The sequence below is a fragment of the Sinohyriopsis cumingii genome, chromosome 18 (genome assembly GCF_028554795.1).
Source record: "Sinohyriopsis cumingii isolate HCF-2022 chromosome 18, ASM2855479v2, whole genome shotgun sequence".
Lineage (NCBI taxonomy): Eukaryota > Metazoa > Mollusca > Bivalvia > Unionida > Unionidae > Sinohyriopsis > Sinohyriopsis cumingii.
In genome coordinates, this window is record NC_142978.1 from 99,852,270 (window position 1) to 99,872,142 (window position 19,873).

At 33.6% G+C, this 19,873-nt stretch overlaps 1 protein-coding gene across 5 annotated transcripts in view; it reads left to right on the plus strand.

The window, feature by feature from the left end:
* The window catches only part of LOC149777584 (neurofibromin-like), a 295,420-nt gene that overhangs the window by 40,795 nt on the left and 234,752 nt on the right, over positions 1 to 19,873 (plus strand). For all 5 annotated transcript variants that reach the window (XR_016416190.1, XM_089942205.1, XM_089942202.1 and 2 more), the window contains exons 3-10: positions 355 to 438; positions 3,147 to 3,215; positions 4,960 to 5,078; positions 6,601 to 6,707; positions 7,333 to 7,403; positions 9,610 to 9,685; positions 13,586 to 13,689; positions 16,540 to 16,605. Coding sequence is in view for 4 of the 5 variants with exons in the window: in XM_089942205.1 (XP_089798331.1) it covers positions 355 to 438; positions 3,147 to 3,215; positions 4,960 to 5,078; positions 6,601 to 6,707; positions 7,333 to 7,403; positions 9,610 to 9,685; positions 13,586 to 13,689; positions 16,540 to 16,605 (696 nt within the window). In the remaining variant the exon portion in view is untranslated. The remainder of the gene's footprint in view (positions 1 to 354; positions 439 to 3,146; positions 3,216 to 4,959; positions 5,079 to 6,600; positions 6,708 to 7,332; positions 7,404 to 9,609; positions 9,686 to 13,585; positions 13,690 to 16,539; positions 16,606 to 19,873) is intronic.

Genomic DNA, 19,873 nt, shown 5'->3' on the forward strand with positions numbered 1-19,873 from the left:
CTTATTGGGGTGGGTGTTTTTTTAAATCAGAATTTGTTATATTTTGTATTCATTTAAGATCCATGCTAGGTACTACTTAAGTTTATTGTTATCTTGAATGCTCACTGTTTTTATATGTACCATATTTACTTTGCTTATAAGTCGAGTCAAACTGCAAACACAAAGATCCTGATCTGCCATAGGATAATGTGCTTGCAGACCAGGGTCTATCATGCTTGTTCTACTGATTACTCTTAACAAATGGCAGAGACCCAGATCTACCAGCATATTATGCAGTGGCAGATCTGGGTCTGTGTACTTTTCAGTTGGACTCGATAGATTAGCAAGCGTATATGGTATTCATTTATATTACAGCGGATCATTGGTCCAGAAGCAGAGCGGAACTATTATGAATCTCAGCTTATAATTTTGGATACCTTGGAGCAAGTCTTGAACTCCGTAAGTTGTCTTATTACAAACTAATCATTACATTGAAATTTTTCTCAAACAGCCCCTCTGTAACCCAGTTTCCATTGCAGACTGACCATATTGTTTGCTGATCCCAATAAGGTAACTCTAATACACCTCTCCCTCGATAACTCGCGCATAACAGGATCCACATAGACTGCACTATAAGCATTGGCACGAGTTACAGTGGGACCTCCAAAAATTGAAAAAATCTGCTGAGACAGCGAGAAAACCATGTATGTCTGTGTGTGTGTAGTGCACTGGGCTGTTTAATGACTTACTCCTTGTTTTAAATCATGTCGATAATTATTGTTAATAACACACTTTTTCTAATGAAGTTGTTCGTTATTCTGTATAAATAACATTTCTTTTCAAAATGTCAGTATGTGAAAGATGGTTCCCATTGGTTTCAACAACCATCATGTGTACGCGAAAAATCTGTGTATTACATCACTGCTTTTTATTTTATTGATTTTTTTCTGGTTCCCAGAGTGGTATTTAATAGTATACTGCCATGTTGGAGTTAAGGTAGCAGGATGCTAGACTAACAGTTGAGACACCACCAAACAAGATTCCTTATTTTTTCAAAAATTACCGACATTTATTTTGTGAGACAAATGTCTATGTCGAAACTTAATTTTTGTATTGTTCAGTTAGTACATTATTGATGTTGTGATTTCATTGGAAGTATTAGTGAAACTTCTTATCATCTCTAAGTGCCAGTTCAGGAATTCTTTGAAACTTGCTTGCCCACAATGGTCCTTATCAGTGAAACCAAGCTCTTTATTTTATGAAGTATGCATTTCACTTGGACGCCTTGCTAACTTTGATCACGGTTATGAATGAGTCTGTTAATTTAAGGTAGTTCATGATTTATACACAATTACATTTATAACACTGTTCTATTGATAATCTGAAGTGAGTTCACCCGACATATGACTAGGGCCGCTAGATTTTAAGTATGTAGGATTTGCATGCCTTTTAACTTTTTTATTATTCCACCTCCCTTATTTGATTCATAAACATTATTAACAGGATAATATAAAGGGGGCCAGCTTCTAATTCAGTGTAACAATACAACAAATATTTCTGCAAGTCAGTTATCAAAACACAGTCTGTATTTAATTAGGTTCTCAGAGAAACGTTTACGGACATAACTGTTACGGTAGATTGACACAGTTTATGTTTAAATCCACATTGCATTTATGATGATTACATTTAAGAGGAACTTAAAGATAGAAATAAAGCACAAATTTCACTTAATAAAAATTATTTAATTGACATTTAAATATTAATGTACTGTCTACACTTGGCGTAAGTGACATTTTCATTGTTTGAATATCTTTAAATACAGTATACTAAAAATGTTGTTTGGAAAGAAAATGTAACCAATTATGTGACTTCTTATTAAAAGTTGATATTTTAAAAATATTGAATAAAATTTCCAGGTCATAATTACCGTTTTTGACCATAAAACTAGCGATATATGAATGTTCCAGTTACCAGTTTTGATCGCGATTTTCTTCAAGTTCAAGAAATAGGGATCAATTTTTTGTGGCTCAATCAAAAGGTTGTCAAATGGAAAAGCAAACTTAGAGATTGTAACCAGGTACCTGTTCTCAGCTTTAGTCCACCCTCTAGATTAAGGTTAATGTTAAAGTTTTACATTCTTGACAAATTATAAGTGTGCTGGACAAAAATGGAGTCTTTTGTGACCATATGTTGTGCTGCTGCAGAAGCATTTAATAATAACAATTTGGTACAAAGTAATGGAAGTGCTTTGTCATATATGAAATAAGTACAGCTAAGTTTGAAAATATCCTGTATACAGAAGAAATCCTACCTGATTAACAGTTTTATAACGTAATGAAATCTTAGATTTATTTAGGGTCTAGGCCTTACCAACCTAGATCTTGTATGCATCATTTTAAAAGTTGGAATCGGAAATACTTATTGATGGCTTGTAGGACTGCAATATACTGTGGCTTAGAAGCATGATATAATTGTCATCAAAGGACATCATGACACTAAAAATGAATGTTAATGGTACGTTCTTATCTTTTACACACATCGTTTATAAACACACTGTAGTTTGACAAAGATCCGTAGTATTATGTGCCTGTAGATCACTGTTGATAATGTTCACTCTAAAGATGATTGCTCATGAAATATTGAATTATTTAACTTCATGAAAAATTTATTTCATGGGCCAAGCAATCCAGATATCAGTACACATAGAAAATGTATGCTGGTGAGGTAACCTTTTTCCGTATGACCCAATTACTGAGTTCCCATTGGTGTTGTGCAACAGAATGCCTGCTCAGCTGATTTATGGTAGGTTGTAAATTAATGAAGATTTCTGAAGTTCTTATGTTATTCATTGACTTGATCATTTTTGTTGACCGGACTGTTATTACAGTTGTCAACATCGTAAGAAAATTTCCTTTTTCATTAGTTAATAGGAGACACGTTACAGCCATGTTATTTGTTCCCAGAATTCATTACGCTAAGGTACATTTAGCTAACTTGTGTCAATATTAATGATATAATGCATTGAGCATATCATTTAGTACTGTGCAGTAAGCTGTGGTTGTACAAAATGAATGAGGAGAACTAACTTTCATGTTTGAGTTGTGTTTTGATGTGAGTTTTGAAATTTGTTCTTATTAATGATTTTTGTCTTTTGATTTCCTCTGAAGCAACCAAAGGACACGTCAAGACTTGATGAAGCCATCTATGTGAAGTTGTTGCTGCCAGAGATTTGTAAGGTGAGTTGAATAAGGAGGAGAGATGGGCAAGCTCAGTATTGGTTGACAAACAAACATAATTTCAAGATTTTTGTCGCAGTACTAAAATGTTGGGACTAATGGGAATATTAAAAAGTTGCAGTTAAAAGAATAGAACAGTAGGATGGACTTTAAGAAAAGTTAATTTCATTTTTGTTTCATCCTGTAGTTGAAGTTATACATGTATTGTGGGAATTCAGTACAACTATTTCAGTAATGGGTGTAAATTTGTAGAATTTGATTACACATACTTATAACTGGTAATTATTCACTTTAATTTGATACTTGTATTCCATATTCCTCGGAAGGTAATTATATACATGCCTACATGAAATATGTAAGGCAAGATCATTGTTAAAGTAGGTGGATATTTTCAGATTAGATTAACTTAAGGGTATGATCAAGTACAAATCTGATTGTCATGAACTTTGATGTCACAATGAAAGCTGTACATGTTGACAAAATTTGTTTCATCCCTTTTTTTTTGTTGTGAATAGACCCAGTGTTATCTTGACCCAGTTTAGGAGATGGCAACTATTGTAAAAGTCCATAGCAATCAATAATTAAGTCTTCAAGTTTTTGTTAGGCAAAAAAATATATGTTTCCAGTTGGCCGATTGTCCCTGTTTCATCGACAACCCTAAGACTCCCCTCCCCCTTGGTAAAAAAACCCAACAAAATTTAGTTGCTTTATGACATTTTAGATGCAGCACATTCATCAGTCAGGACTGAAAAGACGTTGGTTAAATTGTATTATTATTATTAGGTTTTAGAACAACAATTAACACAAGTAAATGCACCTACATGGCTACATTGATATAACTTTAATAGTATTCGTAGACTTTATATTCTTTTAAATTAATATCCATTGACTTGTAGATATTCAGTTAATTTAATCATAATGTTCATTATAACACTGTTTAAGGGAGCCATGGACTATACCACCTAATAATGAGATGGCCTTATAATGAAGTGCATGATACAGTACTCCCTCATTGTTTTGCTTTAGAATTAATGCATATCAAGTCATAATGAAGTACATGGTACATGTACCACACTTGCTTATTATAATGCTGACTATGATAGTATTAGTAGTCATAATGAAGTACATTGTACATGTGCCACACTCCTTCATTATAGTTCTGACCATGAGAGTCATAGAATATAGTCATAATGGAGTACATTATGGATGTGCAACAATATCTCATTATAATGCTTTCTGCAGTATACTGCCTTATAGTGAGACCACCGCATGATCGTAAAAGAATTTTGAACACAGTTTCTTTTTCTATTTTATTTTCAGTAGCCCTACTTAAAAGTGTTGCTTGTTATTAGCAAACATAACCTACTGTTTTTATAGTTACAGCACGGTTTTATCAGCATTATTAGTAACTCGGCCTGATGTGTTCAGTGATCACTAGAATCAACTCTCGTTAATTTGTGCTTTTTCGTAGCAGGGCCATATACTGTGGAAAAATCATGTACATAATTCATGAGAGGAACTTACAGATAAATATCCTGTTTATCAGTCCTCATATGCAGAAATGTAGAAATATATAATTCCATTGGAATGGGTAGTGCCTGCATCACTGACAGTCACCTGTGTGTTTGTTTATATGTTTACTTATTTTGCATACATTTACCAGCAGTACATTAATTTCATCATGTGTAAATGTTGCAGCCTTACATGTTACTGTAGATTTATGTTTGAAATTTCTACTTTACAGTTCCTCAATCAGCCTGTAGAGAACTCGTTAGGACTCCAGTTGAAGAATTTAGCTTCGAAGGTTCTGTTTGCCCTTAGTCTCAACAACTTCACCGCAGTGTTTAATAGGATTTCAGCCAGGTATACACTTGCAGCTTGCTAAAGATGATTATAGTGCTGGTATTTTTTACTGTGATTACTTTTGTCACCAGCATTTTTTATCTTCTTTCTCAGACTTGCTTTAGTTGTCATCTTCATCATTCCTCCACTAATAACAATTCCTTGTCATTTTTTCACCCACTTTTTCTGCCAAGTCTGCTAATGCCAGCTCTGTTTTTGTCACTTATGTAGCATTCTAGAGATCAGCTAAGACTGACATTATTACATGATAATTTTGTTTGTATAGTCACATCTGAGTAAGAAACAAGATATATGTCAGTTAAGTCAGATAATCTTGAGAGTTTGTTAGCACTTTGGAGGTCGTATATTTGATCCAAATTGGATCAGACTTGAAGTACATTATCAGGATCTTGGATGAATAGGACAATGAGCTAGCTGTGAACATCACACTAGAAGCAAGATTTTTTATTTGCTTTGATCGAACTTAGAATATAAGCTTATATGATTGGGGCCCCGAGTGGCCGAGTGGTCTAAAGCACTGACAGTTATGGATCACTACCATCTCACCTCTGTCTGCGTGGGTTCGAGTCTCGGGTTTGGCCATTGTGGGTATGTGAGAAAGCTTGCCAGTAGCTTGTCATGGGTTGGTGGTTCCTTCCCGGGTTTTCCCGGGTTCTTCCTCCACCATTAATACTGGCTGCCATGTATAGCCTATCTTGCGCTGAAAAATGACATTATATGATCAAGATCTCAGATGGGTTTGATAAAAAGTGTGATCCGTTCATACTAATGACGTGATCTTGCATCTGATTGACTTCTTAATGCTCTTGGGGCCACTTTTTTATCTGTTAGGTTTAATATCATCAGGTTCTTGGAGGACTTTGATTATAAGCAAGAGATTGTGCATATCAGTTATGTCTTCATTTTTAGATCTAATTTTCAACATGATATGGTAAAATAGGTAAAATCAACCTCATATAAACTTTGGGAGATTTTACGTAGAATATGTTCTTACACTACTACACAAGTCTTCTTATTGAAACAGTAAACTATTTGCAAGGTGAGCAATAATAGACACTCTTGGACAGTTTTAGTCTTACTTTATCAATTCTTATTCTTTTCATAATAAAATTAAAACTCTTCCATGAATGTGTATGGGAAAATGGTGACCAGTGGCCATCATAAAACTTGTATACACCAGGGAACACTATTTCATATTTATCTGCATGTTTTTATTTTGTGAATAGAAAATTGTAACCATTTAGATTGATGTGTGTCTTCTTTATTACTCAAACATTACTTTACAATAAAAAACTATGGAAGGAAATTGCTAGTATTAGCCTGTATTGTACTATACCAAGTCATCACTTGTACACATATAATGCAGCTGGACATGGATTTGTGTGTTAAATTCCTGTGTCTTTTGTATATAGGCATTCTTTATTTAGGTTTTTCCAGTTGTGCAGGTTTGTCTATATTGCTTGCTACTATAGTCTTTCATTTTGGGATGTATTGCTCACCCTTGAAAATGTACTTTTTTCAGATTGACCACATTGTCAGCGTGTAATGAGGACCAGTCTGACTTGTCAGACCTTGAGCTGATTCAGCACATTAATGTGGATGTCAGTAGACTGACCAAGCTTTTAAGTGGTAAGGCATCAGTCCATTGAACTTGACCACTCCATTTTTTTATATTAACAATTACTCAGTTCTGTCTGACTTATACCAGTTCAGCAAATCAGTCCTTATTATCAGATCTGATAAATCATAGAAGACTTTTTTTAGTGTACATGTCACTCTGCCTTGGCCATTCAGCTACCTTCCTCTGCTCTACTGTGACAGTAATAGTGAGCATAGTGTTACCCATGCTTATCTGTCTGTCCATCCATCCATTCATCCATTTGGTTAAAAGTTCTATATTTAGAGTTAAATTTTTAGGCACTGTGAACACATTTCTGGTTGAAATTTACATGTGCAAAAATCAAATCAAAATTGCCACAGTAAAACAGTAAAAAAAAATGATGAGTGATGTTTACATGTGTTGCTGATGATTTTTTTTTTAGTTTTTGTATAAGTAATCAGATCAGACATAATTTTATTAGTCCAGGTTTATCATGAAATAAAAACATCATTTTTTTGTATTTTGTAGCATGATGATGAGCAGCTTTATAAATAAAGGATAAAATTATTGACAACAATGAAGTATGAAATAATTAAATATGATAAATTCAGAAATAATATCTTCTGACTCAGTTCCATATCTTTTTTTTCCCAGAGGTTAACTCCAAGTTTCGTCTGTTGAAATCCAAACAAGTTATATCAGCTCTTGCTCACAACTTGGAAAAGGTAAGCTTAGTCCAGCAGTGGCACATTGTAAATCTCATATAATGGAGCCATACTTGGTGATAAGACCATCTCTCACTTTTACACAGTTGCAGCCAATTTGAGGAGGCTTTTAACCTATGATAAGGACAACCACAATTCGTGATGACCATATATGTCTATTGTAGGAGAAATACCGTACAGTACAGTTATTATCAAGATAATTAAATGTCATTAATTCATTGGTTTGTATGGGATATAAACTTTCATAGTTGCTGTAATTCATGTATTGAAAGACCCAGCTAACAAGTGATTTTTTAAAATTGAAAACAATAGGACCCCTGTCAGAGGCACAAATTTCAGTACCAACGAAATTGTCATTTATAGAAAATCTACGGAAATGTTGATATCCAAAAAAAGTAATTTGAGTTCAGAGTATAGGAGTGTTGTAATCCAAGGATTGCCACAGTATGTCCTTGGGAAATGCACTTTTCTCTCATTTCCTTGGTATGATGTAGCCATTCATGCATTTAAAATGCCATTATAATCCAGAAAAAATAAAAGAGAAAGTATTTAAGTGTCATTAAGTTTTTGTGGATTTGCTAAATTTAGAAATGCTCCTAGGACAATGTTCATGATTTTCCCATTGGTAATGCACATGTAGAGAACCTTAACATGATTGCTCATTTCATATGTGCGAAGTGAGTCGGATAATTTCTATCTGCATTCATTTGTGAGCATAAATTTGAAATTTTCTGATAAGACTGAAATTGCTTAACGAGTTTCAAACATTATGTTTGAGGGCAGTAAGATTGTTTATCACATGATGAATATTTATTTTGTGGAAAGGCAAATGCATTCTGTGAAATGACTTTTAAATACATTGGAATCATACCATAGTCTTACATGACCTTATGATATCATTTATTATGTCATGATTTGTTTTTATATGTTTAATATTGAAACAGAATGAAAAATATGTTTACTTGAACCTAATATTAACACAGTAGTCATGTGATACATTAACTCTTTACCTTCTGCTAACGCATATATGCGACCATAAAAATAGCCTTGTAACCTCAGAGACACGTATACAAGCTGCTAATAATACTCTCTCTGTCCTGGCTGGCTCATACATGCATTTCTGGCCAAGGGTTGGGAAACCCCAGATACACGTTTCATATTAAAGCTTTGTATTTGATGAAATTACAAACATCCGTTCTCTTTTATAATATTTAGCCAATGAAAATAGTCCTTACATAAAATGATGAACGTATTCTATTAGTAGTTTTACAGTATATAAGCAGGAAATTCTATTGAAAACGAGGTAAATGGTGACAGTAAAACAAAACGTCAACATTGATGTATTCCGACAATGATTCTGATGGAAGTTTTGAAGGATTTGAAAGTGATGATAATGATTTTAACCAGATTCAAGATGAAGGATTGGGCAGTAGTATAAGTCCTGTTTCGACACCTGACATTTCAGATTTATCTGAATCCAAGGATGAAATGCAAGACAATCAGATCTGGTTGGAACACGTGAGATTGGTAAATGTGGATGACTTTACAGCAGTTTCAGGGCCAACATTTATTTTAGAAGAAAATGCAAGGGAGATAGATTTCTTTTTACGTGCTTCAGGCAGTATAAAAAAATTACCAGATCTGCAGTAAAATAGTGGACACATTGGTGTGCAAAATAGTGGTGAGAAAAGTAATCTAATATACATTTTAAACACAGATATATTGAGATATATTTTTTTATTATAAATATGTGAATATGTACATTGATTCCTGTGGATTATATGTACTTGTTAGTGGAAAATGAGTGGCACAAAACATTGGTAAGTGTTTAAAATTTTATTTTTCATTAAATTACATAGTTTGCATGGGACAAAATTGATACAGAAAATGTAGACAGCATGTAAACAACTCAAGAAGTTCTCGCTCAGGCAGCTATTATGATGCTCTGGGGTTCAGCCTACAAACAGCTGCTAGAAGGCAGACTGCTTATCGGGCTTAGTAGCCAGGGCAGCAAGTACTTGCAGAAGGTAAAGAGTTAACAAAATTGCTGTTAGTGTTAGTCAAGCTTCAGTAAATATTCCTATCTCATTAACTTGTTAAGACTTTGAAACATTTCTGCTGATGAAAGTATTTTAATATACAGCAAAACATGCCTTATTCTACAGTACCTCTTGATAGAGTCTAAAGACTTTCATGTTATCTGCAGGCTATATGGAACTGGATGGACAATTACCCTGAGGAATTTACAGACCTACAGAAACGTCCTAATGAAGAGTTGCAAGGTTAGGGTTGTTAGTAATGTTACATTTACTAATATGCTTTGAAATGCCGGTTTAAATGAGTGCAAATTTCATATGTCAGAGAATAACACTGGAATAAAATTTCATAGTTGCAATACATTTTGCTGTCCTCTCCACAACAGTTTACCACAGATTTGAGAAAGATGATACAGGATATGTTTTCAGTGTGTGTATTATTGATACAGCAATGAAACTAAGGTAAATTTGCCTGCAGCAAGAGTTTTAAATCTGTCCTAGTTTTGCTGATTGTAACATGGATTTCTTATGCTTCCTATGATTGAATTCCCAATATCCCTCTCAGTGTGCAGTGAACAAACTCCTTGTTAGCAACATTTTTAACTATCATACTCCACAGTGTGACTGTTAGTCAGTTGTCAGTATCCTTCTAAGTATTAAACATGTTTGCATTTTTTTTTATCTACCCTGCTCCACTGTGTGAAGGTTACGTAGTGTCTGCATCTCTCTGGACAAATATTGGAGAATGCTGTTTTAATGCCATATTTCCCATGTACAGTTACTTCATGTTGCTGCAAAGGGCATACTTTATATACTTATGAGTACAGCTGCAAACTGCATAGACCTAGATCCGTCATCACATAATGCACTGGCAGATCCGGATCTGTGCAGGTTGTTAGGAGTAATCAGTAGAACAAAAACAATATAGACCCTGACCTGCAGGTGCATTATGATACAGCAGATCAGGATCTTTGTTGTTTGCACTTATAAACAATTAAGATGGTAAACATGCTTACAGACAAGGATCTATCCATGTTTTGTGTTTCTTCATTTGGATGATTCAAAGTGAGCAATGCAGACCCATTCAGTGTATCCCCTAGAGGTGCAAGAGTCCAAAATCTCCTTGGTGTCAAAACTAGGATTCTAACTGAGTAAAAAACAAACTTTGGTATCAAAACTAGGGGTGAAATAAAAAATTTGGGGTTCTCCGAAGTGCAAATGAGGGTAAAGGGAAACACTGCAGTTGTTGCACATTATCTTTTGATAGATCTTGTATATGTTACTTCCATGGGAAATAAGTTACTATACTATTCTGAAGCCAGATACAAAATGTGTGTAATCTGGTCATTAGGGTAGGTAGGTAGGTTTAAATTAAACATCATATATATTATAATAATTAGTGTACAGTGTGATCGCAATTTACGCAAGGGTTATGTTTTTGAAGCATGTGCATAATTTGAGATACGTGTAAACTGAGATCATTTTCTCCGTATAAATTCAGTATGTTAAAATTAGGGGATGTTTCTGCAGAGTAGATTAAAATAAAAAAATAATAAAACTTTTCGTATAAAGCATAGGGAAACAAACTAGCAACATAGGAAACATATAAGAAAAACATGAAATTATGAATTTTAATCAATAGAGCATATGTAGGCATAATTAAAAAATGGAAGCTGCATTGAACAGTAGTGTATATCAAGCTACGTTGCCAACATCCTTTCCATCCTGTACGTTATGTTGGGGTGGGTATAGGAACTTTTCTGGTTTGAAAGGGAGGTTCCATCTTTCACACTTAATTTTATTTTTTCTGCACTTTCACATATTGTTCTACATGTACTTTCACTAAGGTTCAAAGCATGCATTATCATGGTGGCACTCTGACCAGCTTTATACCTTTTCACTACTTCAAGTTTAACCTCTAAAGAAATAGTCTTCCTTGGTCTCTTCTGACTATCACTTGCTCGTCTTTTATATGCCATCGCTAATAAAGTTCCAAAATTGTAACAAACAATTTGTACATGTAAATACGTATGCAGCACTGAGACCACAATAAACAGACTGGTGGGGGGGGGGCATAAGAGATGGGCATTGTGGGTAATGTTTGCCTGTGACAGTGTCACAATCTATATGTATGAGAGAGTTACCTCAATAGTAGCGATCTTTTTTTCATTTTTCCCCATCTCACATTATTTCAAATTCACGTAAATTGAGATCGTGTAAATCGTGATCACACTGTATATAATGTACAAAGTACTTAAGTACTGGGCTAAACCAGCTCAATTTGATGCACAAATCAATTTTGGTTTTTTTTTATAAAAAATTTAAAACCCCTGGGGGAAGTAGTGCTAGGGTCAGCAAATAAAATAACAATAAAAACAGTGACAGTCGGCCAACTGGAAACATTTTTTATGTGCTGGACAATTTGTGTCAACCATCAGCATGTACTCCTGGATTAGACACCTTTGTAGTCATTTGATTTTAATTGGGGACTGTAAGTGGCAGCTTTGACTTTCCATCTAGAAGAGTGCAAACTTGACGACTTGATTTACACTAGGCAGGAGGCCAGACTAGATCCATGATGCCACCATTAGCAAGGGTTCAGTTTTGCCCATTTATGACCAGGGTTTCTGCTTTTCCATTTGCCTTTACCTCAAAGATCAGCATTAGATGTACCATCTGGATTCTGTTATAAATTGTTTGTTATAAAAAGGACTGACTACATGAGTGTTGATTGCTGAGATCTGCTATATTTTCTAAAATATGTCTATTTATAATGATTAGAAATGTAAAAGTTTACATGTATATCGTTAAAGTGTGAAAACCAATGCATACTATTTATATTCAAATGATCGTGAAGTTGAGAAAATTGTCCGTGGCAAATTCAAATTGATTATGAATATTTATACATGAGACCTTCTATAGTTTAGTAATTTTCCATTAGACCATTGTGGATTTATGTAGTTGTGAATAAGTTGAGAATTATCTTCATGAAATACAGTATTTACAAAATGAAAGTTATTTACAGCAGCAGGTATCAGAAGTTTTTGTAAGTATTTCAGTAGTGTGTTACTTGTGTGTATTCTTGATTCATACATCCAAAACTGTCCAGATTAGTACCAGTAAATCTGCTTGGTCATGCAAATGGGGCAGAGTGTTTCTACTTAGTCATATACCTTATCTAGAACTTAATATATATTGGCATACATAACAATCAGCTATTGGGTTTACACTGAGGCTGGGCGTTGAGAAAGATGCAGGAATATGTTAATATTAAGGGATATGTTAATAATTATGGCTATTCTCTTTCATAATTACTTGTATAATTTCCTAGATCTCATATTTGTTCCTCTTTAAATGCTCTAGAACCTTCATACAATTATTTGTCTCATTATTTTTTATCATTTTCATTGGTTTCAGTTTAACGGTTTTTTACCTAATTCTTACATGATCTACTCACATTTTCATCATGCTGCAAGAATAGTTTTTGAATGCATAACACTTTATATTGTTTTGGTTTGAATTATTTTGCATTGTTTTTTTTTAATATATTCTACTTTTGTTCGAAGATGAGCTCTTTCATTTCATTGTCTCAGTTGAAGCTTAGCTTTTTCAAGGAAATGTTCATATGATTTGGAAAGGTATTTGATAGAGAAGGAATATTTGATTTTAAATTGTTTCTTTAATAATATTTATTCGATCACATTACATTTAAACCCCCCCATGCCTCCCAGCAGATTCAAGCATTATTATTGTTGAATTGCTTGGCTTCAGTAATTAAGCATCTAGTGGATGATTTGCCACCTAGTGGTGGTAAATGAATGTAATGGGTAAGATTTTTTTCCCTTTGTTGAAATATTCATTTTTTCAGAGGGCTGGATTTGAGAGGTAGCAGAACATATTTCCTAATGATAATGTGATCAGTTAGGCATTCTTAGCAATAATTTACATTCCAAAAAGGCTTTAGAAAATATTAATTGGCCAGTGTTTGATTGCTAATTCAAGAACTAAAGCCTTCTTACATCTGAAATCCAAACTATTTGAATTATATCACTGTATATGGGTGATTGAAGAAAATATTTATATGAATTTGACTTGCAATCACATATTTTTTCTAAATCCTCACTTTACATTTATCTTTTTTTGTAGACTGTTCTGACAAGTTATTTGAGCAATTCTTTGCTTTTATGGAAAGTTCTAAGAAGAAAGCAATTGTCTGGCCTTTACAGATGATGTTGCTTGTTCTCTGTCCAGTAAGTATGGAAACCTTTTCTTGAGGATAATGTTAATTAAGATAGTCTTTGACTTTGATTCAATGGTAATCCAATAGCCCATTTTTAAAATCTTGGTATGTTTAACAGATATTACTGGTTTCATATTTAGATTCACTTCCAAGTTTACCTACTATATTCACCCAGTGTCATTTTTCAAGAAAAAGTATAACAGATACAGTTAAACTGAATTCATTTCTTAATGTGCCCCCTTTGTGACCAATTTGAGACACACAAAACCATGATAGAACAGATGAAAAGTTTCACAAAACAGATTCCTCTAGAAAATACTCGGTATTTGGTGGCTTGAAAATGCATGGAGCCATCTTGAAAACCTTGTTATATCTATTGCTTTGGAATATCAGGGATGAATTCAACACTCAGCAGTTAAAAGAAGATATGATCTTCCATGAAGTCCTTGAAATTGTTCCGAGACTTGAGTGTCAGTCCATTTGAGGTGTCTGATGTTTTACAAAAGAATCTGATCTCTTATCACATTTGGACACCATTATAAAACAATGGAAAAACCTTTGAATGACGTCTTGAAAAATATCACCAGAGGTTGACTAGTTTTAACTGAAAGAGTCCTATGGAAGTGCTTACAAGTTTGAACAAATACTGCTGCTTTGCCATGTAAGATAATGCTGCTGCTTTGCCATCCAAGATAAGTGTAGAAAAATGTTTAAATGTCAGAAGGTATTATACTACTTCAGATGTTTTGGCCTCTTGTTCCAATATTACAAAGGCATAATGTTTTCCATACAGCAAAAAGTCATCATGGTTAAAGAAGATACACCACTCCTTCGATAACTTGCACCTTGGAGAACTTGTGAACCTGCTTAAAATCTGGATCCCAATTTTTCAGCTAGAAAATACTCCAAAATTGGCTCCTGTTTGTCCAGTGTGAAAAAAATCATGATCAAAATTGCTAAATGAAACCTTGATGTATTGCTCATTTTATTGATTAGTATCAGGAAATTTTAATTCAGTTTCTCAACTCTTAATAAGAAGTCATATAAATTTTCTTCTCAAACAACATTCTCAGTGCACAGTAAATAACAATATTCGACAAAAGTTTGATCAGTGAAAATGTCACTAATGCATACTGTTGGCTACATTTTAATAAATAAATCCAAAATAAATATTTTCAAGTGAAATTCATGTACTGGTTCCATCATTTCATTTAGTTTCATTGTAACCATCATATATGGAATATGCTGTCTTGTATTCTAATGTGAAAACTGTCAATCTACCACCACAGTTATGCCTCTGAGTATTGTCTGAGAACCTAATTGATAACTGTGTTTTGATCTCTTATTTGTGGAAGTATTTGTTGTTTTGTTACTCTCATTTAAAAGCAAACCTGCTTTGTATTGTAACATTAATTACATCTGTGTCAAATCAAATAAAGGGGATGGAATAAAAGAAAAGTCAAGAGGCATGCAAATTCTACCTGTGTAAGTTAAAAGTTAAAAGGCATGCAAACCCTACCTGTGTAAGTTAAAAGTTAAAAGGCATGCAAACCCTACCTGTGTAAGTTAAAAGTTAAAAGGCATGCAAACCCTACCTGTGTAAGTTAAAAGTTAAAAGGCATGCAAACCCTACCTGTGTAAGTTAAAAGTTAAAAGGCATGCAAACCCTACCTGTGTAAGTTAAAAGTTAAAAGGCATGCAAACCCTACCTGTGTAAGTTAAAAGTTAAAAGGCATGCAAACCCTACCTGTGTAAGTGCTGTTGGTAACAGTCATGTATAAGGTCAACTCATTTCAATTGACTGATCGAACAGTTAAAAATATTATTGAGGTAAAAAAATTGGACTGCTTTAAATTAGCCTACTTATTTACATATTTGATCATTGATAGCACATCAACCAAGAAAAATTATTACTTGGTGAAATAAAAGCTTCTTTCATAGATAAAGTTCATTATGGTGAAGTAAGTTCCAGAGATTGCAGTGCACCTAAAATTTTTGAATTGGTACTCAGAAATGAGAAGTTTCACTATTGCTTGCTTTGAAATTACTGCATTAATATTTTACTAATCTTGTTTCAAAATCAATAGTTGTTACATAACATCACTGTTCCTAGTTTGTAAAAATATTAAGCTAGTCTTGTAGTGAATCAGCAAGAACAAAAAGCAGTGTCATAATACACACTGTATGTTAGTATGTACATGTGATGATTTCTTAATCCGCTTGGAGTAATGTTGTTAATCTGTCAGGTTGGGTATCTCATTAATAAAGGAAATTTGTATAAAGGTCAAGAGACTCATTATTGACGGTTATTTCCAATGGGATTCTAAAATGAGTATTCAAGCATTAAACAGCTTGTTTATTCCCCCGCTCATGTCCTCGCTTATTATATGGTCTGTTTTTGGACCCTGTTGTGTGCGAGTTATTGAGAGACAGGTGTATTTCTAAATCATGGCCAAGCTTGTTGATGAGTCCTTTGGTAAACACTTGCAGCCTTCAGTTATTTTACATGTAAGATTCCCATTACAGAGTTATAAGACTTGCCTTGGAATATTTGTAATGGTTTAGCACCCGTTTTCTTTTGCTTTCCTTACAGTAAAATCAATCAACTTCATTCAACCAGATCAGTTTATTGAAGTCATATGTACATCCACCAAACCTGTAGATACTGTTTTGCTCAAAATTCATCATTTGTACTCATATTTATCTCAATGCTTTTTATGTTCCCTGATGAGTTTGGATTAAAAATGCAGATTTGTTGTTATACTAAGATGATATGAGATACTGACTTTTGTATTATCCATAGAAAAATATATAATGGGTTTTATTTTGACTTTAGTAAATTAGTTTATTCTGCTTTTAGAAAATACTTGAGGAGATCAACAACGCAGACACAGGTGCTCCCTGCTCGCCCCAACACTTGAAAAAGGTATTCTGATATGTATTAGACTGTCCCTTTTCTATCTGTCAGTCAGTATATGGATCCAGCTATGCATCCATCCATCTATCAATATATCTTTTTATCTACTCTTTCAGTCTGTCAGTATTTTATCTGTATGCCATTTTTGCTTTTAATTGTATACTGGTGTATGATAGTTAATTGTGACTATTCTTTCATATTGGGTGCGTTTTCAGTACTAGTTATTTGACTAGAATTTAGTCTTTATCTAAGGCAGTTTTTATATTGTGGATTCATCTTTCAGTTATGAATGAGTAGATTTTGCCCAGTTAATTGGAAATTTCATGTTCATTCCAGATAGCTAATGTATGCACAAAACTGTCAGATTTTATCAGAATTGAAATCTCTACCATTCTTCACAATTTCATAATAAATTTGAATTTAAATATTTTTCATTCTTATTTCATTCTGTTAACTGATCTTAAAGATGAAAAGAAATGCCAATTAGTAATGGTAGCTGGATCTGAATGTCAAAAAAAACGGCCTGGGAAGAAATCTTTTTCCATATGTAACAGATTTTGAAAGTGTTATATAATGTTTAAATTTTTCATTTTGTATCATCACTTCCTTTGAAATCAAATTGAATCATTTGCAAAATGACCAAAATATATTTTTCAGATGTGGCATTGAAGTTGTTATTGATAGTATGATAACAATATTGCACACCTACATATGCGTGTATATGTAATCATGAGAGAGGGATATATATATATATATATATATATATATATATATATATATATATATATATATATATATATATATATGAGTGAAACTGAACATGGACTTTAATAAAGCTCAAGCTGAGATATGGACTAAATGGAGGAATTATGAAAGAAGTTGTGATCAAATAGTTAGACTTTAAACCTGAATATTGCAGCGACAGACTTACAATTTGAGCGAATAGTGAGGTACACGCCTTATTTTTTTGTGTCATAAGACAAAGAAACCAGGTTATAACATAAGGGATATAAATTTTTAAACATTGCATTTTTCTTGTATTCTTTATACCAGAATTTAAAACAAACTATCATAATATGTGGTAGCAAGAAATATTAATCTGCTTTGGTATTAGATATAATGAATCAACCTGTAAACTTCTTTGGTATTAGATATAATGAACCAACCTGTACACTTCTTTGGTATTAGATATAATGAACCAACCTGTAAACTTCTTTGGTATTAGATATAATGTGCCAAACCAGTATAGGGCCCTGGGTGGCCAAGTGGTCTAAGGCACTCACCTTTACAGATCACTTACACATCTCGCCTGTCAGCATGGGTTTGAGTCTCAGGCTTGGCTGCATGGTTATGTGAGAAATCTTGCCAGTAGCTTCCCTTGGGTTACTGGTTCTTCCTGGGGTTTTCACTGGTTTTTCCTCCACAAGATACACTTGCCACCATGTATAGCTATCATCTGCTGAAAAATGGTATTAAACCCACAACAGCCACCACCACCAAGCCATATTCTGTTTCGGTATTAGATGTACTAACCAGCATACTGCTCTGGTATTAGATGTAATGCACCAACCAATATACTGGGGTCCTGGGTAGGAGAGTAGTCTAAGGCCTTCACCTTTATAGATCACTGACATCTCACTTCTGTCTGGCACATGGGTTTGAGTCAAGGGTTTTGGTCAGTACTGGTATGTGAGAAAGCTTGCCAATAGCTTCTAGTAGGTCATTGGTTCTTCCCCCACCAAACATGCTGGCAGCCATGTGCTGAAAAATGGTGTTAAACTCACAAAAACCAAGCCAAACCAACCTCCAGTATACTGCTTTGGTATTAGATATAATGTATAGCAACCTACATACTATTTTGGTACCAGAATTAATATGCCAACCAATATACTGCTTTGGTATTAGATAGAATGTATAGCAACCTACATACTATTTTGGTACCAGAATTAATATGCCAACTGAATTACTGCTTTGGTATTAGATATAATGTATAGCAACCTACATACTATATTGGTACCAGAATTAATATGCCAACCAATATACTGCTTTGGTATTAGATAGAATGTATAGCAACCTACATACTATTTTGGTACCAGAATTAATATGCCAACCAATATACTGCTTTGGTATTAGATATAATGTATAGCAACCTACATACTATTTTGGTACCAGAATTAATATGCCAACCAATATACTGCTTTGGTATTAGATATAATGTATAGCAACCTACATACTATTTTGGTATCAGAATTAATATGCCAACCAATATACTGCTTTGGTATTAGATATAATGTATAGCAACCTACATACTATTTTGGTACCAGAATTAATATGCCAACTGAATTACTGCGTTGGTATTAGATGTAATGTATAGCAACCTACATACTATTTTGGTACCAGAATTAATATGCCAACCAATATACTGCGTTGGTATTAGATATAATGTATAGCAACCTACATACTATTTTGGTACCAGAATTAATATGCCAACCAATATACTGCTTTGGTATTAGATATAATGTATAGCAACCTACATACTATTTTGGTACCAGAATTAATATGCCAACTGAATTACTGCTTTGGTATTAGATATAATGTATAGCAACCTACATACTATATTGGTACCAGAATTAATATGCCAACCAATATACTGCTTTGGTATTAGATAGAATGTATAGCAACCTACATACTATTTTGGTACCAGAATTAATATGCCAACCAATATACTGCATTGGTATTAGATAGAATGTATAGCAACCTACATACTATTTTGGTACCAGAATTAATATGCCAACCAATATACTGCGTTGGTATTAGATATAATGTATAGCAACCTACATACTATTTTGGTACCAGAATTAATATGCCAACCAATATACTGCTTTGGTATTAGATATAATGTATAGCAACCTACATACTATTTTGGTATCAGAATTAATATGCCAACCAATATACTGCTTTGGTATTAGATATAATGTATAGCAACCTACATACTATTTTGGTACCAGAATTAATATGCCAACTGAATTACTGCGTTGGTATTAGATGTAATGTATAGCAACCTACATACTATTTTGGTATCAGAATTAATATGCCAACCAATATACTGCTTTGGTATTAGATATAATGTATAGCAACCTACATACTATTTTGGTACCAGAATTAATATGCCAACTGAATTACTGCGTTGGTATTAGATGTAATGTATAGCAACCTACATACTATTTTGGTATCAGAATTAATATGCCAACCAATATACTGCTTTGGTATTAGATAT